This window comes from Myodes glareolus, chromosome 21, assembly GCF_982192425.1.
Source record: "Myodes glareolus chromosome 21, mMyoGla1.1, whole genome shotgun sequence".
NCBI classification, from domain to species: Eukaryota; Metazoa; Chordata; class Mammalia; order Rodentia; family Cricetidae; genus Myodes; species Myodes glareolus.
Genome location: NC_142046.1, coordinates 34964229 through 34990577, shown reverse-complemented (window position 1 = coordinate 34990577; position 26349 = coordinate 34964229). Strand labels below are relative to the sequence as shown.

Here is a 26349-nt window from a genome sequence, read left to right as displayed (position 1 = left end):
TCACCAAGGCCAGCTGGACTGGGACTGAACGAGCATGTGATCAAACCGGAGTCTCTAAATGTTACTGACATGGGGGCTGACTGAGAGGCCATTGTCAATGGCACTGGGTCTTGTTTTGTCTGCATGTACTGGCTTTTTGGGATCCTGGTCTGTTTGGATGCTCACCTTCCTAGACCTGAAGGGAGAGGGGAGGAACTTGAACTTCCCACAGGGCAGGAAACCCTGACTGCTCTTAGGACTGGAGAGGAAGGAGGGGAGGGAGTTGGGGGGGGGGAGAGGGAGTGGGGGAAATGGGAGGGTATGGGGAGGAGGGGAGGAAGTGGAAATTTTTATAAACAAATAAATAAATTAATAAAAAAAGAAACAAAAAGAGTTTTGCTCCCATGTTTGCCTGTATATTGTGTGCAACCTGCAGCTAGAGTTAGAGTTAATTTTTTTCTTTTCTTTCTTTTTTTTTTTTTTTAATCTTTTTCTTTTTGGTTTTTCGAGACAGGGTTTCTCTGAAGCTTTGGAGCCTGTCCTGGAACTAGATCAGGCTGGCTTTGAACTCACAGAGATCTTCCTGCCTCTGCCTCCCAAGTGCTGGGATTAAAGACATGTGCCACCACCGCCGGGCTGCAGCCAGTGTTCTTAACCATTGAACCATATTCCCAGCTCCTAATCACTTTTTAAAATATTTACGGTTAGCAGGGCTGTGGTGGCGCATGCCTTTAATCCCAGCACTCGGGAGGCAGAAGCAGGCAGATCTTTGTGGGTTTGGGGCCAGCCTGGTCTACAAGAGCTAGTTTAGTTCCAAGACAGACTCCAAAGTTACAGAGAAAAACAAAAACAAACAAAAATAAATTAATTAAATTAAATGTTTATTGTTGGGCTTGGAGAGTTGGCTTAGCCGTTAAGAGTCTGGCTAGCCTAGAATCAGAGTTACAGTGTGGTTATGAACCATCTGACATAGAAGCTAGGAACGAGTATGTGCCTTTAGCTTCTGCACCACCTCTCCAGCACAGGACTCTCTCATCTCTTAAGGACATGCTCATCCTGTAAATGAAATTCACAGGAGACTGCTGCTTGGCTTGAGTTCCAGCACTAGGCCCGACACAACAGGCCAATGAATTACCCAGGCTGACTGCGCTGTTTGTCTGACCCTGCAAGGAATCCAGAGAGAGCTAAAAGCCAAATTACCAACCAGACTACACTGCTGTGTCTCTTTTCTTTGGCTTTCAAAAGCGAAAAGTTCTGGAACTAGAGATGTGGCTCAGTGGTTAACAACACTTGTTTCCGGCGGACCTGTGTTCAGGTCCCAGAACCCACCTGGCAGCTCACAATTGTTTGTAAATCTAGTTCCAGGGGATCTGATATCCCTTGGATCTTCGGACTTTCACAGGCTCCTGCGTATTCATGGTGTGTACAAGTACACACACACACACACACACACACACACACACACACACACACACACAACTCAACAAATAAACTGAAAAAATATTCTATTTTAATTAGCTTCTGTTTCATATTTCTTTTTTTTAAAGATTTATTTTATTATTTTGTATACTGTGTTCTGCCTGCATGTATGAATGTATGCCAGAAGAGGGCACCAGATCTCATTATAGAGGGTTCTGAGCCACCAGATCTCATTATAGAGGGTTCTGAGCCACCATGTGGTTGCTGGGAATTGAACTCAGGACCTCTGCAAGAGCAGCCAGTGCAAGGGCAGCCCTGTTTTGTATATCTTTATCTAGGCCCAGGTTCCCATAAGATTAGAGACCTGTAAGATATTTATCTCCCAGGGTATTTATTACAGCAATAGTTATGAAAACAATCTAAAATCCAAATATAGATTTGACTTAAATAAAGCAGGAAATAATCATACCAGGGGATATTTACAACTACCCAAAGTGCCATTTTATAGAAAACTCAGCGATCTTGGGAATTGCTCAAGCTATAAATGTTAACATTAAAAATACCCAGTTATAAAACTATACATAATGCAGAATGCCAAAATTATAAAAATACATATAGTTACACACACATATATATATATACCACAAGTAGAAAAACAAATGAATCACAATTATTGAAAAATCTTAACGCTAGTTATTTCTATGTAGTAGAATTATGAGATTTTTTTTTTGTTTACTCATTTGAAGTTTTCTGCATTTTTTTCAATTTTTCCCACAATTACACATTGCTTTCACATTTGGAAAAGTAATAAATACACGTTAATAATAAAAACAGTACAAAAGTGAGAACAAAGGAAGTCAAAGACTGCAAACATAAATATTGTATGTTTTGAATTATCTTTTTTTAAAAAAATTATAGATGGCTAAATCTTCCAGCTAAGAATTTTTTATTCGCAGTAGTACTTGTGTTTTTGGCGTGGCTGGATTTGGACGCTGGATCCACTGCGACATATTTAATCTGGAAACCTCCAGCTGTGATGGAGTTGTCACTCAGAAATTTCAAGGTCATGACGTTTCCTGTGTGTGGGGAAGCACACGTTAGAACGAAGGGATGACTCCAATTTGTTTTGTCTGATAGTTCAATGACATATCATCTCACAAAAGAATACATAAAGACGAGAATAAGGCAGAGTCCAGAAGTAGATTCTCAAGTTTTTTTTTTTTTAAAGATTTATTTATTTATTATGTATACAGCATTCTGCCTGCATGTGTGCCTGCACACCAGAAGAGGGCACCAGATTTCATCATAGATGGTTGTGAGCCATGGTTGCTGGGAATTGAACTCAGGACCTCTGGAAGAGCAGCCAGTGCTCTTAACCTCTGAGCCATCTCTCCAGCCCCCAGATTCTCAAGTTTTATACTCCATCTTTTTCTCTCCCAGTAGAGCCAGTGAAGGTTTCCCTGTGTAGCTCTGGTTATCTTGAAACTGGCTCTATAGACTACACTGGCCTCAAAACCCAGAGATCTGCCTCCCTCTGCCTCCAGAACGCTAGCATTAAAGGCCTAGTCACCAATGCCTGGCGAAGGACCTTTATATTTAACTCTGAGCCTCTAATCTCATGTGGGAAATGTCTTTTCTATTTCAGAAGATTCTCTAGGGCTCTGTGCTCCTGAACTATTCCACCCCTCAAATAAAATAAATGAGATAAAATAAATAAAAATTTTAAAATAGGGTGCTTGTCTAGCACGTTGAGGCTCTAGATATGATCCCTGGAACCATAAGGGAAAAAAAGTCTCCACAGAATTATTAGAAGATGACAGTAGTTCAACCTCATGAGGTATGGATGGGCTGTTTACTAACTAACTGATGGGGAGCAATCAGCCTTGCATTATTAAAAAGCAAACTTAGGGCTAAGTGTGGTGGCACACGCTTCTACCAGACGGAAGTTTGTAAATTCAAGGCTTAGCCTTATTTATATAATGATTTCCAGGCCAGACAGATCTACATGGTGAGATATGCCTGCTTCTTAGAGTGAACTCAAAATTTACCTTAACATGTGGGCCAGATTATGCCCAAATAACATATAGGAATATTTCAGGGGGAAAGAGTTAATAAAACATTTATTACTATTATTATTACGTATATGGGTGTGTTATTGATGCTTATATGTGTGAGAGTTTGCCATGGGGTACATGTGAAGTCAGAGGACAACTTTGTGGAAGTTTCTTTTCTCCCACTTCTACCTGCTGAGCCATCTTTAAAACATTTTTATTTTATTTTTGTATTTACTTATGTTGTTTTATGTGCATGCATGTTTGTCTGCGTATATGATGTGTGTGCACCACACGAATGCCTGGTACACTTCAAGGAAGAGTCAGAAGAGGGCATCAGAGTCTCTGGAATTGGAGTTAACGGATGTTTGTCAGCCACCAGGTGAGTGCTGGGATCTGAACTCAGGACCTCTGCAAAAACAAGTGCCCTTAACCTTTAAGCCATCTTGGTAGCCCAGGAAGCCTTTCTTAACTTCAATTCTTAATCCATCTTCCAACAAAAGTCTAGGGGGTTGGAGAGATGACTCAGTGATTAAGAGCACTGACTGCTCTTCCAGAGAACCAGGGTTCAATTCCCAGCATCCACACAGCAGCTCACAACTGTCTGTCACTCCAGTCCCAGTGGACCTGACACCCTCACACAGGCACACGTGCACACCTACACCCCCCCAACAAGTCTATATATTACATGTCCTTACAGACATGACCCTGAGTCAGAGAGACCATGTGACCTTTGCCTAAGTCACAGAGCAAATGTAGCCGAGGCTAGCTCAAGCCCAAGCAGCCTGGCTTCCGAGTTCATTTTCCAGCTGTCACGCTGTATTTTTCTGACACTGGAAGATTTATCTGAAGACGCATATTTTGGCACTGTAGAAGAAGCCCTGGTTAGCCGGGTCTGGCTTGGACTGTGTGGACTGACCCAGGAGGGTCAGGATTTTGGCTTGCGACAGTTTCAGCTGCGTGGAATTCAAGGTCAATCTGGCTTGGAGCCCTATCTCAAAATTACTAGGTGGTGGAGGAAGCCAAAGAGGAAGTAAAAACAAGAGAACATAGCACCTCTGATACACAAAGAATAATCATGTAACCAAAGTACAAATAATTTAATAACGGACTGCTAGACATAAAGCGTTCTAAAAATAGGCTGGTTTGCTTGTTCTCCATGTTAGTTACCTGTTTGGGGCTAAGCAAGGAATTAGTCAGATTTCAGACTCTTCCCACTTATTTTTTTTGTTCTTTTTGAGACAGAATCTCACTAGCCCTGAGACTCTTTATGTAGCCCAGGTGAACCTCAAATTCCTGAGTGATCCTCCTGCTTCTGCTTCCACACCCAGATCTGTTGTTGGTTTTTGTTTTTGTTTTTTTTTAAGAATTTTTATGCCCCAACTTCCGTATAAAGCTCTAAAGCCAACCTTGTTCCAATTTTCTGTTAACATAAACTATGTCCCTGAGATAAGAGAAGAGGTTTATAGTGGGTTTCCCTTCTTGGGAAGATCATAGCAATCACAAATTAATAGGGTTTAAACAGCAATCATTCAAGGATAGAGCAGGGAGCTTCACAGCTTGTAAAAATGACGCCCCAGAACCCAGAGTGCTGCAAGGCAGGGCGTGGGAGGCTGTTAAAAAGGACATAGTAGGCCTGCCATCTCTGGAGCTCCGCTGCTCTTAGGTGCGAAGCGCTGTGATAATTTTATGGCTTGGCGAGAAAACAGAACCTATCAGAATGCCAAGTCCTGGCGCTGGAAAGAGAAAGAAAACAGAGACTTCCGAGAAAACAAAGGTTTTAGCTAAAAATAAAAGTTGCTAAAAGCGGTTTAGGGTAACTTAAAGAGTCGTATGGCCTATTGTGATCAGTTTATATTACTACGAGGGCATTTTGAAAGGGCATTACTTCTTAGAACATAAACACATAAAATAACTCGGAGGAGGGTGTGTGTGACTTAGCAAGCCTCGCCTATTATATCTAGCCTTTTGAGATTGACTACATAAATTAGCATGCTAAACCTTTCCTGTGGTTGCCAATAAAGAAGCCCTTTTATCACTGTCTAGCCCAGCACTTCCCTTTTCATATGCAATGGCTGCTGAAAGTATCACCAGGAACTGTAAGGAACGTCCCACTGGGACGGAAATGTGCTACAAACGATGGGGTCGTTTACTATGATGGGTGCTGTGTTGAACTACCTGATAGTTCACTTCCGTCTTTTTGTGACTATTTTCAGCTATCATTATTATTGTTATCATTATTATTGATGGGGCTCGGAATAAAACCTAGGGCGTGTGCAAAATGAGCACTCCACTGTTGGGCTCAGTGCTAGTCCCCACTCATTAATTTCCGCTCCAAACTCCTGGGGATGCCAACAGCAGTTGGTAGGAACTTGTGGATTAAAGCTGATGCCTGCCTAGAAGAGCTGTCCATCCACACCATCTTGATCACAGACTTGAGCAAAGCCTTAGGACTAATACCTGACACTGTCACAAGCTAACGAACTGCCTCTGGTCTTAGTTCTCTCGGTTTTAAAGGGTGAATGATAATGACTTTGAGGGCATTATGAAAAAGCAAATGAACATTTTGCTGCAATTTGGGTCTTACCGGTGCTAATGATGTCTCCTGGAAGTTCATCACCACAGTATCTGAAAGAGAATTTTTAGGAAAGAGACGTCACACACAAAAGAAGCACACAACTGTTGATGTGTCTTTTTTTTTTTTTAATGACAAAATATTGCCCACAAAGAATGATAATGGCTCAATTTTCTCTAATCAGAAAAACTTTTTTTTTTTTTTTTTGAGATAGGGTCTTATTTACATAGCCCTAGCTGACTTACTATGCAGACAAGGCAGGGCTGGCCTAGAACTTATAGAGAACTGCCTGCCTCTGCCTCCCATAATCTTTTTTTTTTTTTTAACACATACTTGTAAGGTGGAAAGGGATGTAGTTTTAATTAAACTCACAATCTTTTTTATTTCCCCCTGAGACAGGGTCACTCTACATAATCCTGGCATCCTGAAACTTACTATGTAGATCAGACAAACCGGCCTTGATCTGTCTTCCTTTGCCTCTTGAGTACTGGATTTAAAGCATGGGCCGTAACACCCAGTCTCGTAGTCTTAATTTAGATTTGTAAGATGCTTGTGACCTTTCTCCTCTGAGTAATTGTAAAATTACTTGCTCAGTAGAAAATGTGGATTCACTTGGAAGAAAAAGAAAATCGCTTCTGGTTAACATTTTTTTCATGTTTTATTTATTTATCGGAGGCAGAGTCTCAGGCATCATCCGCGTTGGCTTAAAAAGTCAAATTAGTGCCAGGAATGATGGCACACACCTTTAAACCCAGCCATAGCTAGGCAGAGCCAGACAGGTTTCTGTGTGTTTCAGCCCAGCTTGGTCTACACAGAGAGTTTCTGGCCAGCCAGGGCTACATAGTGAGAGTCTATCTCAATAAACAAACACTCCAAAGAAATAAACAGAAATTCTGGTGCTATCTGAGGATAGTCTTGAACATCTGTCTCCTCCCTTTACTTTTTAAAGACTGGGATTAGAGGTATGCACTGCCAGGTCCCATTTTATGGGGTGCTGGGATTCAAACCCGGGGCTTCCTGCAGGCTTGACACTCTACCAGTGGAATGCCAACCCCAGCACTAGCTTCTTCCAGGCGTGGAGTCAGCCGGAGAGTACTTGCCTGGCCCTGTGCTCCCGGCCCCAGTCTTTGCTCACAGCATTTCAGTAGTGGTGAGAGGTGTGGGTGTTCAGTTAATGGTATTATTACAAGCTATAGGATGAGCTGATCAAAATGCAGAAAAAGCATAGCTATAAAATATCTAAATATAGACCATATTGGTATAAGAGTTTGGTTTTTTTTCTGAATCATGACTTGAAAAAAACTCCTTTATAAAATATTTTAAAATATATAGGTTTTTATAGCTTTCTAAAAATATGATAATTTCAGAGAAAGGATGACTATACTATAATGGAAAATTACATGTCTAGATGCAATAAATAATAATTCTTATAGAAAAACCTGAAAATCGTACTATATGATTTTATTTAGGTCTGTGGTTGATTTTAGAATTGAAGCGCCATCTAGTTCTAGGCTCCAGGGAAGCCTTATGTGTGTCTACGTGTATGTGCTCATCTTCACGCTGGGGTACCAAGGATCATATTCAGGGCTTCATGAATGCTAGGAATACTTAGGAAAAATGAACTTGGTTGCATGTCCTAGCCCCAAAAGTCCTCCTCTCTCAGTCTCCTGTGTTGTTTGTCATAAATACTTTCAGTCAAAAATCCCCATAGTTTATGCAAGAAATCCCCAATTTTTAATTGTTCTTAAGTTGCATCTTTCAACATAACATAAAAACCGATTTCGCTGGAGCTGAGTGTGTCAGTGCCCACCTGCAATCCTGCAATCGACAGGAGGACTGAGGGTTTGGGGTGACCTGGACTTACACAGTGAACTCCTGGTCAGACCCCGCCTTAGACAAATTGCCCCCTCTTCCAGGTTCTTCTACTAAATTCCTGTCATGTACGGTAGACATTTGGCAAGTGATAAACCACTGATAAAAAATTGCACAAGCTATTAAATGGGACCTGTACTATAAAACACCTAATTATTTACCTCAGTTTAGAAATGTTAAGGCACTCAAATTTTAAACTATATGAATATGTTGGGTCATGTGTAAGATCCTAAATTAACCTGTAAGCCCCATCTGGCAAAAACCAGGTAACTTCCTGGAATGCTGAGAGTTGTAGTTGTAAACTCTATAGTCCCAAGGACCAGGTAGCTAACTTCCTGGGGTGCTGGGAATTGTAGTTCTTGGAAAATAACAACAAAGCTTCAAACGGAAGTACGGTGGCCTCTGAGTTTTGTCCATAAAGCCCTGACACCAGGTGTCCGGAGGCCGCTCAACTGGGGTATTTCCAGGCGTGGTCCTGACCAAAGTACATCTTGGTCAGTATTTAATATTTTAATAAAGCTTGTTTCAAATTTGGCCCAAAATGCTGGAACTGAGTTTTCTCCAGCGAATCTCAGGATTAACCCAGAGCTTCTTGGATCACACCCATAATCCCAGCACTAAAGAGTCTGAGGCAGGAAGATTTTCATGAATTCAACTGTCAGCCAAGAAATATGGATCATCTTCTAGATTAAAATCCCAGACCCTCAGATGAATACAGCAACCATACTGAGTCTGCTCTCTGTACGTGTAGCAGATCAACCAGATTATGACCACACCCAGTTGGTCTTGTACAGAGCAAGATCCTCACTTTCCCACCTGCCCAAATTGGGGTGGGAACAGGAAAAGACAGTGTCCCAGCATGTTGAAAAATAAAGGAAGATGGTAGAGTGGTTGCCTTGTAAGTCCAAGGTCCTGGGTTTCACCCCCAGCATCTAATAAACCAGGCATGGTGTCACATACTTGTGATCTCAATACTTGGGAGGTGGGGTCAGAAAAACCAGGTTCAAAGTCATTTTTCTTTACATAGTGAATTTGAGGCTAGCTTGGGCTACAGAAAACTCACTATGTACACAAAATGAGACTGAGAGAGGGAGAGAGACTGACTTGAATATTTTAACAGTAATTTCATTTCCCGTACCTTTAGTCATGTGAGGGTTTGAATAACTAGACAATGAGGTTTTTATAAGTCCACAATCAAAGGCAGCTTCTCTGCTTTTGTAATTAGTGTAGGGACAGCCAACTATGAAAAATCTTTGTTGATAAATTATATAGAAGTTGGCGGGGGTGGGGTGTTGAAGCATGCCTGTAATCCCAGCACTAGGAGGTAGGAGCAGAGGAATTTAGCAGTTCAAGGCCTGTCTGAACTACAAAATGAGATCAAGGTCTCCCCTGATAAGGAAGAGGAGAAGAAGGTTGGAAAGGAAGAAGAAGGAGGAAGAGGAGGGGGAAGAGGAAAAAGTGTATTTTCTGCTGGAGACAGTAGAAATACTGAGGTATCAACAATGCTCAACAACAGGAACAGGGGAGAGAAAACGAAAGAAACGTCAGACCAACACTGGAAGTTCCCCGGTGGGGAAGCATGACCCACCTTCCTACAAAGCCGTGGACATCATCGTAGCTGTCATATATCTCGACGTAGTCAGCCAGGCACCCTGGATCATCCTCAAGGTCTAAGTTTAGAAAGCTCAGGTGAATGCGCTGCCCATACTTGAGTCGAATGTGCCAGTAGCAGACCTGGTTGTTGTCATACTCATTTGGGAAGCCTGGAGATCTGAAAATTCGCTTTGGGTCTGTAAAGACGCCACCACACTCCTTGGCTGCAATAGGAAAAGAGAGTTTACTTAGACATTCTTAATTTTGTATTATCCATAGTATATTGTGTATGCTTATGGCTAATAGCAATTTCTAAATTGATGTTTGTCCTTGTCACTTGTTTCATAGACTGCTTCAAATATGTATGTCCTATAACCTGGTTAAGAAAAACAAATGAAAGACAAAAACTAAACCCAAAGAAAGTCAGGACTGATGATTTGTGATTTAGAGAGAAAACTACGGAGGAACCCAGGTCATTTTAAATTCTCCCTGAGTGAGGTGTCTGTCCAGAGGTTGTAGAACGCGGAAGCTACTGGGCGTGGTGGCCTTTAATCCCAACACTGGGGAGGTAGAGACAGGCGGATCTCTGTAAGTTCAAGGCCAGCCTGGTCTACAAGAGTTAGTTCCAGGGCAGGCTCCAAAGCTACAGAGAAATACTATCTCGAAAAAACAAACGACATCAACAAAAAACAAAACAAAAAATAGCTGGAGAGATGGCTCAGAGGTTAAAAGAACTGACTATTCTTCCTGAGTTCAATTCCCAGCAACTACATGGTGGCTCACAACCATAATGATGTCTGGTGCCCTCTTCTGGTCTTCAGGCATACATGCAGAAAGAATATTGTATACAAAATAAATAAATATTAAAAAAAAAGACCAGGTCTCGTAAAACCCAGGCTGGCCTTGAACTTGCTACAAAACCAACACAGGCCTTGAACTCTGATCTTTCTGCCTATATATTTCAAGGGCTGGATTATAGGCCTCTGTCACCAGGCTTGACTAGGATTCTAATTGGTGAATAGAGAGCATTCATACGCTATTTACAATAGCGGTGCACTTTGGAAGCAGAGGTAGGCAAATCTCTGTGAACTGGAGGCTAACCTGGCCTACAGAGTCAGTTCAAGGCCAGCCAGGACGAGCAGAGGGGGTTAGTGCTCAAGGCTATTCTTTGCTATGCAGTGAAGCTCTGCGGTCAAAACTAAAGCATTCATACATGAAATCAGTTCCTCATTTCACATGTTCTGCACGTGAATGAACAACTGTATGATTGCACACTTTCATGTGGCGACCTGGTGCCCTTGGGAGTAAGAAATGGGCTTTGGAGTCCCTGGCACTGGAGTTATGGATGGTTGTGAACCACTGTGTGGATGCTGGGAATTCAAGTTGGTACTCTACAAGAGCAACAAGCACCCTTCACCTCTGACCCAACCCTCCAACCCCCAGCTTCTGCACACTTAATGATCCCATTCTGGTTTACTCCCATCAGCTCCAGCTTGGCGATCTTAATAAAGATTGCTTCATTTTTCCGATACCAGCTTTTTCATCCCCAATGCGTGTTGACAAGCTGGTTTCCTAGAAGCAGTTCAGGGAGGTCTCTGTCCTTCAAGCTGAGAGTGAGAAGCCATGAGAAAAGGCAGCAACTTATAAAGGTTTGAGAGTTAAGATGGCATCCTTGTGAGAGAAAAATTGGTCCTGGAAGATCACTTTTGTTAACAGCTCTTCATTTCGCCTATACTTTGGCTTTGTTGTTTGTTTGTGTTTGTTTGTTTATTATTTTGAGGCAGGGTCTCACTATATAGCTTTGGTTGGCTTGGGATTCACTATGTAGACCAGGCTGGCCTCAAACTCCCAGAGATTTGCCTGCTTCTGCCTCCCAATAGCTGAGATTAAAGACGTGCTCTACCATACTTGCCTTTACTCTAGACTCTGGCAAAGATTATTAACAGCGACTAAATACACAGTACTACAGCACAGGCTGGTACTAATAGCTTAACGTATATACAAATTGATTTGGGCCCAGTGTGGAGGCACACATCTTTAATCCCAGCATTCTGTGAGGTTGAAGTCAACCTGATCTACATAGTGAGTTTCAAGACAGCCAGGGACAAACAATGAGACCCTGTCTAAAGAACAACAAAGCAAAACAAACAAACAAACCCCCCAAATAGCAATAGCAGTAACAAAAACAATACCCAAAACGAACAAATCAAAGAACCAAAGTGATTTGTTGGTCATAGTCCTATGACAAATGCCTGTACTTGTTTTGAACAAGTGTAGTATCCAGCTCCAAGCAAAATTTTTTCAACTTGGAATCCTTTTCATTTTGAGGTCTAAGTAGCTCATGGATAGACAAGGCTCTTCTCTGATGGTCAGTGTCGTTAAGCAGTACTGTGACAGAGCCTAGAATGTTCCTATCACTCTCCTACTGCGAGATGGGATTCCACGTGAGGTAGACCCACCAGCACTTCATCACATCAGTGTGTTAGCCGATGCCAGGAGCGTAACACACTACACCACCACACTCTGTGGTGTTGTCTGGGAGAACAGACCTGAAAAGCAGAGTCTGCTCTTCTCTCCAGGAGCACAAACAAAGAATCACTCTCCTTTAGCGAGAACGTGAATGAGGGAGCACAATGCCCCGAGCAGCAAGGAGGGGCCTATGAATGGCAGGGATAATTTTATCATCCTCTCCACCTGTGAGGACCCACAGACATGAGCCCATTCCACCTTGACGAAAGGTCAGAGAGTTTGAACTTAGTTTTACTCTTTCCAAGTTGTTGGCGACAGATGTGACTACAAACAAGAGATCCTGACCTAGGCTGTGGTTATTGAGCGTTTTGAGTAAAGAGGTGAATCGACTCCACCTTGTTATCCTTGTTCCTCCCGAGGAGATTGGCAGGAGGCTCCAGAGAGTAGCTACCTACAGGATACTTGGTCTATTCCTTATATCAAGTTAATGAAGACTGTTACCTCCCTCCCCCTCTACTTTTATAAACACACGGAAAATAAATGTGGGTAGTTCAGTATTCATTGAATGTCTCTCCTCCTGATGCTGTATTTCTGTCTCTTATTTCTCTCATATCTCGGTTCTTTTTGCTTAATAATTCTAATTCTTGTGCTCCTACCCTGGAATTTCATCGAGGCTGGTCCCCGACAGTTGGCAGCCCAACATGTGGCTTCTGACAACCACATTCCCTCATTTTTGGGAGGAAAAGCTCTTTCCTTTTAGTAATCTCTTGGTAGGTAACTGCTTTGTGGCTGTTGTTTGTGCAAATGCAGAATTATTATTTTAAGGAACAAACCATGTGGGTTGTAGCAATAGGCATCCCATCGCTCACTCCTGTTGAGCCGGATTCCATAATCGATAATACCAGTTTTCCCGAATCCACAGTTAGGCCCGGGCTTCACGATGGGGTATCCAACTCTACCCTTGGCCATCCATCCAGCAGCACAGACGTGAAATCCTGAAAGAGGGAGAGAACTTTATAGACTCATCCCCCAAAACAGTCCCCAACCTGGTAGGAGGAGGCAGTCATTTCCTACCCTAAGTCTCTCAAGTGGCCAAACCCACCTTGTGTAGGATGGGAAAACTCCTACAACTGTAGCACTCTGGAGACTGAGCAGCAGGATTTTCAGATCAAGGCCAGATGAGGCTACAGAGCAAGACTGGGCACCAATCATGGGGCCTTAGGCTAAGTCCTTAGCACCACAAACACAACGCCAAACCAAAGTTTGAATACAAATAAATCATACCTTTTTTTTCCTCTCTTTTTTGTTTTCTTTTTGAGACAGGATTTCTCGGTGTAACAGGCCTGGTTGTCCTGGAACTTACTTTGTAGACCAGGCTGGCCTTGAACTCACAGAGATCCATCTGCCTCTGCCTCCTGACTGCTGGGATTAAAGGCGTGCATACACCAAGTTCTGCTTACCTTTCTCTCTCTCTCTCTCTCTCTCTCTCTCTCTCTCTCTCTCTCTCTCTCTCTCTCTAGGCATGATCTTATATAACCTAGGCTGGCTTCAGACTCTCCATTTAGCTAAGGCTGACCTTGAACGCCTAAAGCTCCTGCCTTCACCTCTGAAGGGCTGCTAGGATTGCAAGTGCGCTGCACCACCACGCCTGGCTATGAACTTTGAATTCTGACTCTTACTAGCTAGTGGTCCTATTTGAAAACAAAAACAAATGCAGATAGACTAGGCTTCAGTTCCATGGTGAGTATGGGAACCGTCTGATTTCAGATCAGAAACTGAGTGTGCATTTGAGTCTGAGCCCTCCCTCTGTTTCGAGGACTCTGAAGGCCTTTTCCCTCGAGATTCCCGTCAAGATGTACAGGGTGCCTATCTCTCCTACTCTCCCACTTGAAGCTCTCTCCAGGTCTTTTAAGGGAAGGTGCTCCCCCTCCCCACCCCCCGCCTCATCTTTCTCTCTTTCTCTCTGGTAGGATGCTCTATCTCTTTGTTGATCTCGCACTTTTCAAGTCCCAGCCATGTCTCCCCTGATGCTGTCCGGAGAATCTCCTCACCAAGCTCACTTGGATGGGTGGTGTCCTATCTCAGCCATGACATTTATTTCCTTGGTTCTCACTGGGTGGTACCCAATCCCCCATGGGTGGTTGTCACTAGGAACTTCTGACCCCAGGCAGATAGAATGGAGGAATCTCCAGAAAACAAAGATATCCTCACAATATAGACAGCAATTCCAAAGGGCTAGAGAGAAAAGTCTTAATAAGGGTTATAGGAGAGGTGGAACTATCCCCCCCGCCGGCTGAATAAGAAGAAAAACTGTTATCAAGTTAGTTACCAATTTTTCTGGCTGCTTCCAGCTGCTTGTAGGTGGCGAGGCGGCCGCCTTCAAACTCACACACGGTCTTGGCTTCTGAATAGGTGAGCTTGTATTTGCCAGCCCGACTTTCTCGGTGGTACACGCCCGCTGCTTGTTCTGTGAATTCACAGAATGGCATCAGCGCACTGTTAATTACTCATTCTTATCAACACACTATTATTCGTTCTTGTAGAACAAAGGAAATTTTGCCTCAGCAGGAAGATTACATCAGGTTCATGTTCTTGCCAAAGACATTTCTAGGTCAGATGCCGTGGTGGTTAGGTTTTTATTGTTAGACAGCTTTGGGGGAGAAAAAGAACGAGGGGCAATCTTAGGGGGAACAGAGGACATATAAAGACTGGAGTTTAGATGGTTTCTGATAGCATGAAAGAAAGTTTTTTGTTTTTTTTTTTAAAGTTTTATTTCTAGACTAACCACAAGTAATAAAGCTTTGGTAGTCTTTTGGCTTTAAGCCATAAAGTCTTGGAAAAGTGGATGAAGGAAGCAGCTAAAGGAAGCTTAGAAGGCACAATAAACCAGTGACAATGACTTCATTATGGAAGCTCACGAGACATGTCCATTTGAGGGAATGATTGAGATCATAAACATTTATTTATTTATTATAAATTTTAAAGATTTGTTTATTTATTATGCATACACATCCCTTCCATGTGTGCCTGCAGGCCAGAAGAGGGCACCAGTTCTCATACAGATGGCTGTGAGCCACCATGTGGTTGCTGGGAATTGTACTCAGGACCTCTGGAAGAGCAGCCAGTGCTCCTAACCACTGAGCCATCTCTCCAGCCCAAGATGATACAATTGAGAATTTCGCAAAGAACTTTAAAACAGTGAGGAAATCTGGTGGAACCCCCAGCAAGCAGCAAGTTGGGCCCTGAAGAGAAGAGATTTGAACACCACAGAGAGGAAACTGGCCTATTTCTACTTTTTCTGATTTGTTTGTTCCCATGTTGTCCCCAGCATATTTTAGGCGATGACAAGGCACACACATCCTGTCTTCCAATAGGTCACCGCTTCAGTGAATTGTTTGGGGACTGCGGTCACGTCTCCATAGAAACGATATGAAGAGGCTCCCCGGACAATAGTCACAAGTTTATCTCCAATGGTGTTAGTAGTCCCACCCTGCTGTCTGGATTACTACTGAGCTTTTGTACTGCTCTGCCTGCCCAGTCGGCCACTGTGGAGATGCTCCCAGTGGATTCTCGAATGCCGTGGCACACAGCAAGACACAAATCCAGAAACGTGTCCCGATTCACTCATTTTCCTCCCTCCCCAAGCTAAAATCGACTCTGCCACAGTTTGCTGGAGAATGATGCTGGTTGTGGTTCATGTTTTCCTAGACTCCATGGAGCCCATTCTCATAAATTATATGGTAAAGGCCCATCGCTTAGAGAAGACAACAGTCAATTTGATACTTCTGTTTATTTGTTTATTTTGATGCAAGTTCTCATGTGTCCCGGGTTGACCTCTAGCTATACAGCTGAAGAAGATCAGAATTCAAAGCCTTTACCTCTTGAGTACTGGGATTACAGGCACTCTTGGTTTTATATGGTACTAGAGAATCCAATGAGGTGGGGTTTTTTTTTTGTTTGTTTGTTTGTTTTTTGTAGCTTTGGAGCCTGTCCTGGAGCTAGCTCTTGTAGACCAGGCTGACCTCGAACTCACAGAGATCCACCTGCCTCTGCCTCCAGAGTGCTGGGGTTAAAGGTGTGTACCATCACCACCCGGCTCAGTTTTATCTCTTTTAAGCTTGTAGTTCGGTGAATTTTCCTAGGTGTTGTGAATCAAGTCCTGTCCCCTCAAAAATCTTAAACATGCATGAGTGGGCAACTAAAGTTAAAAAAATTAATTTTTACATTTATGTGTACTCATCTTTTTTTTTCCTGCACATACGCCTGTGCACAACATGCGTGCCTAGTGTTTGAGGAGTCCAGAAGAGGGAGCTGAATCCCCTGGGATTAGAGATGTGAGCTTCCAGGCGAGTACTGGGAACTGAATTCTCATCCTCTGGAAGAGCAGCCACTGCTTGTGACCACTGAGCCGTCTCTCTAGTCCTGTTCTTTGTTTGGATTTTGTTTTTATGTAGGGTCTTAGTATGAAGCCTAGGCTGGCTTAGACCTTATGATTCTCCTGTTTTAGCCATTTAAGTAGGAAAGTTAAAATACTTACCACCACACAGAACTCAGTATCTTTATCTTAGACACTATGCCTTTTTGGTAGAGAAAAAGAATGCATGCTTAATTCAATTATTTATTATAAGTATTGGTGTTGGGGCTGGGGAGATGGCTCAATGGTTAAGAGCACTGACTGCTTTTCCAGATGACCTGGGTTCAGTTCCCAGCACCCACATGACAGCTCACAACTGCCTGTAACTCCAATTCCAGCGGCTCTGTCATCCTCACACAGACATACGTGCAGGCAAAACATCATTGCTCATAAAATAATAACTAATTATAATTAATTTACTATAATTATATTAATTAATAAAAATTAATAAATAATTATTGTTGAAAATGAAAATTGTACAAATTATTTTAATGGATGCCAGTTTTCCCTCAAGCTTGTTTCCTTAATATTTTACTCCAAACACGAAATACATTTCTGAGGAGAGATGAGCAAAGAGTGTTGGAAAATAATTTCCAATTTTCTTACCAGTAATAAAAAAAAAACCTATTGGAATCGGATGGCATAGGTCTGGTAATAAAATTATTATAACTGAAACAACAAACTTCCTGTGCCTAATCTTAGTTTGTTAAATGTTCCTATTTAATTTGCCTTGTGGGCAGACACGCCGAGAATTCTTGATGTACATATTTGACTATCTAACTAAGGAAGTTAATGAAATAATTTATGACAAGGTCTCACTATGTAGCCTATGCTTTCATTGGAATCTCTATTGTCCTGCGTCAGCCTCTTGAGTCTTGGTGATTACAGAACTGCTTTCTTAGGAATAATTCTACATGAAGTTATTTTGGTTTCTTGTTTGCTCTTTGAGACAATGTCATTTTCTAGTTCTGGCTGGCCTGGAACTCACTATGTAGACAGGATTGGCTTCAAACTCATTGAGATCTGCCTGCCTCTTAAGGGTTGGGAATTAAAAGCATGTACCCTCTACACTTGATCCTGCCTAGGGATGATTATAAACAAAGCATTTTGTATGTGCATTTGTTTACTTTGTTTATTTATTTATTTACTTTTTGAGTCAAATTTTTGTTATGTGTCCCAGGCTAGCTCAGAACTCCCACCCAGTCTTCCCACCTCAGTCTCCCAAGTACTGGCAATACAAAAATAGGAACACTATTATTTTAAAGTATTCTTTGTTATTTAAAATAGTTCTGGGTTTAGAATTATAAGCTATGAAGATGACATTAAGAACAACGAAACTAACTTTTAAAAGATGCCTCTGTCTAAAGAAGCAATATTTTATTAATTTTCCTTAGATTATTCCACTTAAGTTATAAAACTGATTTTTTTTCTCCTTTTGGCAGAGGACAACAGTGGATTAAGGCTCTGGCGTCTGCCGGTTCTTCTGGGAGGAGGTAGGTAAGCTTGGAGACATCCCCGCTCGAGCCTCAGTTTTCTCATCTGACAAGTGGGAATTACAATAGCTATATACCCTAGCAGGCGCTCACGGCATGCTACTTTCCTGTCTTCGGCAGACTTAGCACGAAGACTGGAAGTGTTCTCTTGTCTTCAGTGTTCCCGATTCATGCTGACCAACTGACATCTCGTCCCTCAGCTCCTTTCTTGCTAAGTTGCAGTTAAGAAATTAGAAGTCACCGAGTTCAGCTGTCCTGTTCATCACAGTTGCTACCAGATCCCGCCCTTCAAATCCAACTCTCTTTTCTCCCTAAACAGTTACTAATATTATATGGACTCAACCAACTGTAAACAATTTGCGCTGGCCTGACTGGTCAGTCCTTTGTTCCAGATGGAAGCATTTGATGGGGTCTGAAGCCCCTGAACTGCAGTGAGCCCTTAACAAAGGTTTGGCTTGCTTCTCTCCACTGTTGGGCAGAACCGCTTTTTACCCACGTTTACATTTCTGTAACATGCAGATTCACTGCAAAAACAATGACTTCAAATGACTGTATCCCAGGAGAATTTGGTAGCATTTCTAAATATCCCCATATGCCTTTAATTCTGCCTAGCTGTATGGTGTTTCCCCATTTCTGACAAGTGTGTATTTATTTCCTTAGTTGGATTGTGCATACACATTTACAGTCATTTCAGAGCCCATCTTGACCAAATGGTCACATTGCAACTAGTTACTGGCTCACGCTGGGAAAAGAGGCGGCAAGGCTGTGCTGTTTGAATCCAGCTTCTTAATGAACTCCTCCTGGTTTCAATTACTACCAAAGAGAACCCCGCTGAAAGGGAAAAATAATCGACAACCATGTGTTGCCTCGGAAGCAGAAAACCAAGATCTAGGTTAATTTTGCTTTCTCTTTATTTCATTATTCTGTGCAAGAATAAGATGACCCCCTACCAAGCGATTGAAAAATTTTTCTCGACTAAATATAATAATGAGCAAAATGCAACACCAACCTGAATCATAAAGAGTCTTAGCATTGTTCTGAGTGCTATAATGGGTTAATATTCATGGCTCTACTAGTACTCATTATTGGCCTATTGTTCATCTTTAGTGTTTACCCTACGCCATCCCTTACGTTTAACAAGACAAAAAGAACTTCCCTCAGTTAACCAAGTGTCTAGGAAAGTCCTTACGTGGCAAAAAGAACCACAGCCCGATGAATGCATGAAGAAGCACAAGGCATGTTTATTTTCTTTCCTGTATCACATTCTAGTTTTGTTAAAATAGTTGAAAGATGGTTAGGAAAATTAAGATGTAGCCAATAGCTCAGAGAACATGGAGCTCAGAAGTACTGTAGGGGTTCTGCATCTCCTGTCTTACCTGAATTCTTTCTGTGAATGCAGTTGAAATAACAATAATAATTATTAATGATAAACCAGTATTATACTGGTGGTTTAGTTCCATAAAGAAATACTCACCAGTGAGCTACCATGTCTGCTTTGAAAATCTTAAAATATATTTTCACCAGGACACACCTTAACCCATGTTTTTTTTTTTTTTTTTTTTTTTGGTTGAACAATACATTTTGTAAAAGAAGAGCCTTAAGTTTTAAAAGCAAACTTCCTTTGTTCAATGGCACGCCAGTTCAGTATATCTCTTTTTAAAGATTCTTCTGTGAAAACACCAACTTAGAACATGCTAGAAACTTTTAGTCCTGCGATTCAGTCCTCTGTTGAGGTCAAAGGACCGACATTCCCAACAAGAAGCTGAAATTTCTTACCAAGCCATATGGAGTTGCGAAAGATTCCATTCTCGTAGCCCCATCCGTGAACCTCTTCCCACAGCAAGACGCACAAGCAAAGGAGAACGACCATGTCTTCAGCGGCAGAGCCGTTTACAGTGTCGGGGCTGCCCACGAGAAATTCTCAGAGTGGCGGCTGGAATGCGGCTGAAACATCTGGTTTCCACATCTTTTAAATAGCCCCTTTCGGCTGTGAGGTCAGCATGTACTCTCCAATGGCTCTTTCCGTTGCAGAGTTACACAATTACTTCAGTGTCTGAAGCAAGCAAGCCCTCTGACTCATTTGCATTGGCAACCGGAACGGGGGGGGGGGGGCGGGGGGGTGCAGGATGAGCATCCACAATTTTAAATTCTCTTTCTCAGAAACATGTCCGTTTATTCTGCCGGTCACCAACACTTTTCTTTTAGGGAGTTTGTGATATTGGGGGCAGATTCAGAAGTACCTAAAAATTACCAAACTCTGGCAGGAATTCGCAGAGAAATCCAGAAGGTCCTTGTTTGCGCTGTTATTTTGGGGTTTGTGGCTTAACGTTAATCTTTAGCTTGATTGTGGTAGTATCGCATAGTTTTTCCTAAAGGTTGCTAAGAACGCCTGTGTAGAAAGTAGAAAATTTAAAACAAAAGTGTATGTTGTTTGGTAAACCCAGCAAGGAAGAACATTCTCTCTCTCTCTCTCTCTCTCTCTCTCTCTCTCTCTCTCTCTCTCTCTCTTTCTCTCAGCTTTAAGAAAAAGAGTCCAATTTCAGAGAGTCTTAGAACATTCAGGTAGCCTTGGATTATCCTACTATAGCAAGAAGTATTTTAAGTTTATATTAGCAGACTTGGAGGACTTTGGGGCTGGACACCCCCACTCCTCCTAACAGTCGACAGCCTGCCAGGCAATGGGCTGCAACGCTGCATTACTGGTCAGAAGGGTAGAACCTGAGTCATATTTCTGGTCCTGGGAGGAGACCTGGCATCCTGAACTGTCTAGAAAGTCATTGATGAATAGCTACCTAAGCCTGACTCCAGTATCCCTAAGCCTTGTACGATTACTATATAGCAAGAGGCTTTCTACTAAGGACCAACCTAGCTGGATTGTAAAGAGTTATAATCTCAGCAGGTTTGAACTACAAACCTCTCTTTCCAGAGATGCATATGTACCCACCCACTCCACAGAGATGTCTGTGCACCTACCCACTCAACCTGTTCTCACACCTGTCACCCTGGCCAGACCCTGTCTCAAAATAAGAAAATAAGAGAAGAGAAGAGAAGAGAAGAGAAGAGAAGAGAAGAGAGAGAGAGAGAGAGAGCGAGAACACCCAGTGGTACAGTGTTGGCTTAGTAGCATATAAGATCATAAGATCCTAGGTCCAATTGGCAGTACCATACAGACACAAACGTATACCATTCTCCTTCCTGTCAGAATCAGCATAAGCAGGCTTGTCAATCATTTGAGTAGGACAAAGCCTTTCAGAGAAGTCTTGTCTAGAGGTTTTAGAAAGCACTAGGAAGCCTGTAAAACACAAACAACAACAAAACCATGTAGGCTGGGGTAGTAGTCACTTTGGACCCTCTGGCTACAGACTATTTTTTTGTTGTTGTTCACTTTTTTTGAGACAAGGTTTCTAAGTACCCCTAACTGTCCTGGAACTTGCTATGCAGATCAAGCTGGCTACAAACTCCCAGAGATCAGCCTGCCTCTGCCTCCCAACGCTGGGATTAAAGGTATGCTGCCAAGGCTCGTGGGCCATGATGCCCTCTGCCTTTAGTCTACACTCAGATGATTTGCGTGAATTCTTTTGACAGAGCTCATAGGGACCAGCGGAAAGAAGAGACCAGACAAAGATCCTGGTATCAAGCCGATGATACTAAAGCTAACCGAAGTATGGCCCAACTTCCCAGGATCAATCTAACTTGGATGAAAATGATCACAACAATAGGTGAAGATCTGGGACAATCACCATGCCTTCCAGCTTCTCAAACTCTTCTTTCCCACAAAAATGCAAGACATTTAGGTGACCTGTCTGGTCACAGTCTCACCGTTGCTGTTGATTGATAAGCACTTTATGTAGGTGTTGTTTCTCTCTCTTGTTTGTCTTTCTTTGTTACTTACATTCTCTATTCTTTTTGTTTTAAATAAATTTATTTTATTTTATGTGCATTGGTGTTTTGCCTGCATGTATGTCTGTGTGAGGGTGTTGGGTCCCCCCTGGAACTGAAATTACAGACAGTTGTGAGCTACCATGTAGGTGCTGGGAATTGAACCAGGGACCTCTGGAAGAACAGTCAGTGCTCTTAACCACTGAGCCATCTCTCCAACCCCCTCTATTCTTTTTTAAAAATTATTTTTAGATTTTATTTACTTTATTTTTGGGTATTTTTTTATGGGTAATATTTATGGGTATTTTTCCTCATGTATGCCTGTGCATCATGTCCATGTAGTGCCTTGAAAAGCCAGAAGAGAGCACCGCATGCCCTGGAATTTGGATAACAGGTAGCTGGAAGCCACCAGGTGGGTGCTGGGAACGAAACGTGGGTCCTCTGCAAGAGCAACAAGCAGGCCGGATGATGGTGGCACACACCTTTAATTCCAACACTCTAGAGGCAGAGGCAGGTGGATCTCTGTGAGTTTGAGATCAGACGGATCTACAGAGCAAGTTCCAGGACAGCCAGGGCTACACAGAAAAACCTTGTCTCCAAAAAAAAAAAAAAGAAAGAAAAAAGAAAAAACCCAAACAAACGAAAAAAGGGAGCAGCAAGCAGGCTGTTCCATTTCTCCAATCTCAGCTTCTCTGCTACTCTTGGTACCATCCAATCTGGTTTCAGTTTTGTTTTGCTCGAGACAGGGTCTCACTATGTAGCTCTGACTGGCCTAGAACTCAGTCATGTAGACCAGGCTGGACTCAAACTCACAGAAATCTGTCTGCCTCTGTGTCCCACGTGGTGGGATTAAAGGCGTGCACCACCACGCCCAGCTAATCCTGTTGTGCCAATGGGATTTCATTCGCTGTATCACAGTCCGGGTTTCTACCAGACTTTCCTAGCCTCTTCAGTGATTTTTTTTTTTTTTTTTTTTTTGGTGAGGGGAGCAACCTTCTAGACTTGCTTTGGTATGAAGTTAGCTTTAAGTTCTGGAAAAAAATCTTTTTGTTGGTGTTGTTTTTGTTTTGTTTTCAAGACAGGGTTTTTCTGTGTATTTCTGGCTGTCCTGGAACCCACTCTGTAGACCTCGAACTCACCTGCCTCTGCCTCCCGAGTGCTGGGATTGAAGGTTTGTGCTACCAAACCTAGCCTGGAGACATCTTTTAAATGAATGGCATATGCTTTATCCTGCTCTCTTTCCTTGAAAGGAGTGTCTATGGAGTAGAGAATTTACCGGACCCTATACCTATAGTTATCATAATTTGAAAATTTGAACTTTGTGCCCTGGCAAACGCGAGACGGAGAAAAAATTCACTGATTAGTTAGAGTTTAAATTTGTTGTCCATGTAGAAGAGGCTGTGGAGAAGAAAGATGGTCCGTGAGAACTGTAGATGTCTCTGGAAAGTGAAATGACGTGAGTATTTATAGTTTGTGGTTTAGGAAGCGAACAAAACCTGACATCCACCCTGCTGCGGGAGAGTCACAGCCTCCCCCTCTGTACTGTCGCTTTGCCCGTTCACGCCGTTTCAGCATCTCTCTCTAATATCTTCATCTCCCCATTTGTCAAAATTCCCCTCGGGAAAGCATCTGCAAAGATGCTCCAAGGACAGCAGGGTATGAGCAGTCAAGTCGTTTTATATGAACACCTCATACATTTCACTGATGGAGCAATCCGATCTGAGACAGAGGATTTCTTTCCTCCGTCTTTTAACAGCCGTGCAGAACATAAAGATTTCCTTACTTCTTAAATACTTACAGTATGTGACAGCCTTATCCCTCTTCTTATCCCTCATTAAGGCAATAGGAAATACTGACTCAGTCTGGCATGCTGGTAACACATAGAAGAATCCCAGTATTCGGAATCCTGAGTTCAAGGCAAGCAAGAGCAATGTAAACCAGACTCTGTCACAAGCAACGCCTAAGGATGTGGGTTCTGGTTTTGCGTGTGCTCAGTTCCGCTGTGGAAGAAATGATGAATAAGATTATATATGGAAGAGCTGTAGGTGGATAATTGGGGCTAGGGAGGGGAGAGGGAAGGAGTGTTACCAGCGAACTCAATACGGAAACTGCCTAAGAAATGTTCAGCTCCAGGTCACACTACTCAGATCTTCCTTTTGGGAAGCTAAGAGAAGGTACGATAGCAAAATGTCCTCTCAAGGCCAGGAGACTTCACCAGTCAAGACCTTTTGTACCTGCCAGGGACGGGCAAAACCCAGCAAGGCTGCCTTTTGTATTAGAAACTGTCTTCTGGCTTTTTCTAGAAGAGTCCCACACTTACTTATAAGGCAATGGAGCACTATGCATCCTAATTGGGGAGGTGGATAGAGCAAGCACTCAAGATCTCCTGAGCTGGTGCAGTGGCCTAGTGATGCCATTTGTGTAGAAATCCAAAAGAAAAAATAATAATAAAATAAAAATAATGATGCTAAGGCAGAATCCAGACAGCCATCAGAAAATGAGAAGGAGATATTTTGACTCCTTTTTCCACATGGTCAGTCTCAGTTGGACAGTATCTTGAGCATTCTGTACTTGGCTTCCAGGTTAACTTTGATACAGCCCCCCCACCCCCATTGCCCAGCTGTATCCCTTGCGTATGAAAATCCCATCGCAGCTGGACAGGTGGTGCTTGCCTGTAGAACAGTTGCCTTTCTTACCTCTGAACACGAGTTGACAACCTTGTCTCTCTTAACTTGGGAAGGAGAGACTGGAGTCTCAAGAGCTCAAGTTTATCTTTGACTTGCAGAAAGTTCGAGACCAGTTGAGGCTACATGAGACCACGCCATAAAAAAGTTAAGGAACAAAACAACAACGATAGCAACAAAACAAAAGCCAGGCATGGTGTTGCACGCCGTTAGTTCCAGCACACAGGAGGCAGAGGCAGGCAGATCTCTGAGTTCAAGACCAGCCTGATCTACATAGTGAGTTCTAGGGCAGTCCGGGCTATGCAGTGAAACCCTGTGTGGGGTTTGAATAGGAATGGCCCCTACAGACTCAGTGTTTTAATACGTGGCCCACAGGGAGCTGCACTATTAGGAGGTCTGACCTTGTTGGAGGAAGTGTGTAACTAGGAGGTGGGCTTTGAGGTCTTACAAGCTCAAACCAGTTCACTTCCTGTTGCCTGCTGATCCAAATGTAGAACTTTCAGCTCCTTCTCCAGCACCATGACTGCCTGCATGCTGCCATGCTTCCTGCCACGATAATAGACTAAACCTCTGAGCCTGTAAGCCAACCCCAATTAAATGTTTTCCTTTATGAGAGTTGCCCTGGTCATAGTGTCTCTTCACAGCAATAGAAACCCTAAGACACCTTATCTTGGTAAAAAAAATAAATAAATAAAAGAAGAGAAAAGGAGAGAAGAAAAAGACCTCTAAGTCTCAATGACTTAAAACAACAAAGGTGTATAGTTCATATGTTATTATCAATATATGAGCTACTGTAGCCTTTGCTACTATAACATCCAAGGGATGCAGATCCATGGAAACAGAACAACCACTATCTCAGATGGTTCCTGCCATGCCAGAAGGAAAAGTCATTCTGGATCCCTAATAATTTATTCTTCATTCTGAGATGACATAGTCGTCTTGTTGGTCAGAAATAACGATGCAGTCCCACCAAATCTGGCCACTAGTACAACATTGCCACACATAAGGCCGAGAAATGAAAGGTTTGTCAGTTGCTAATGGCATACCATGGAACTATGGGAAGTCCAGTATCTTTCAAACACCTGTCTTCCCATAAACTGGAAAGCACCTTATTCTGTTCGGTGCTGTGCATGGTCCTGTACTTGCTGTTCAAAAGCACGGGGAGATACAATTATCCAACAGTTCACTTCTTCGAGAATTTCCTCTTGTTCTAGTTTATGCGCCATCTTATTGCCTGGCCCTGAACAGGTTGGCAGTCCTTACTGATGTGTGGAAAGCCAAGTCACGTATAGTTTCTCAAATGTTGGAGAGACTGAAATGTTTCTCAAAGGGCTCCTGTTTTTAAAGTTTGGCTGCTAACTGATCAACTAAATTTGGGAAGTCATTGAATCATTTTTTTAAAATTTTTTTCTTTATTATTTATTATGTATACAGTATTCTGCCTGCATGTACACACGCTGGGCAGAAGAGGGTATCAGATCTCACTACAGATGTTTGTGAGCCACCATGTGGTTGCTGGTAATTGAACTCAGGACCTTCAGAAGAATAGTCAGTGATCTTAACCTCTGAGCCAACTCTCCAGCCCATGAATCATTTTTTATATTAGTTAATACATTCCAAATTATATTGAAGAATTTTTAATGGTCTGTGTATAGGTACGCCCCCTTGTGTGCAGGTGTGGGCGGTCACACCTGCTTTATGTAGTGTCATGCTGAACCTGGAACACAGGGCTTTGTGCAAACAGACCAGCCCTCGGCCCTCTGAGCTCCTTCCCAACTCTGGGGAAGGGAGCAGGCAGGGAGGCCCAGGGCTATCACAAGGGCCTATGTTCTGGGGACATCACAATGAACTTCGACTTCTTGTAGCTAGTTGATAAGGGGTGACAGAGGCCACTTGGGTTTCATGTACCTAAAGATTCCAT

The 26349-nt window shown here is 42.6% G+C and overlaps 1 protein-coding gene across 1 annotated transcript; it reads right to left on the bottom strand.

Annotated features, from left to right (window-relative positions):
* Positions 1–1772: 1772 nt before the first annotated feature.
* On the bottom strand, positions 1773–19893 carry Tnfaip6 (TNF alpha induced protein 6). The gene is made up of 6 exons (XM_048425936.3): positions 19642–19893; positions 14288–14425; positions 12792–12953; positions 9485–9713; positions 6037–6077; positions 1773–2474 (listed from the first exon to the last, which is right to left on the bottom strand). Exons 1-6 carry the CDS (start codon positions 19733–19735, stop codon positions 2311–2313), a joined length of 828 nt encoding a protein of 275 aa, XP_048281893.1. The 5' UTR covers positions 19736–19893; the 3' UTR covers positions 1773–2310.
* Between the last annotated feature and the right edge of the window lie 6456 nt (positions 19894–26349).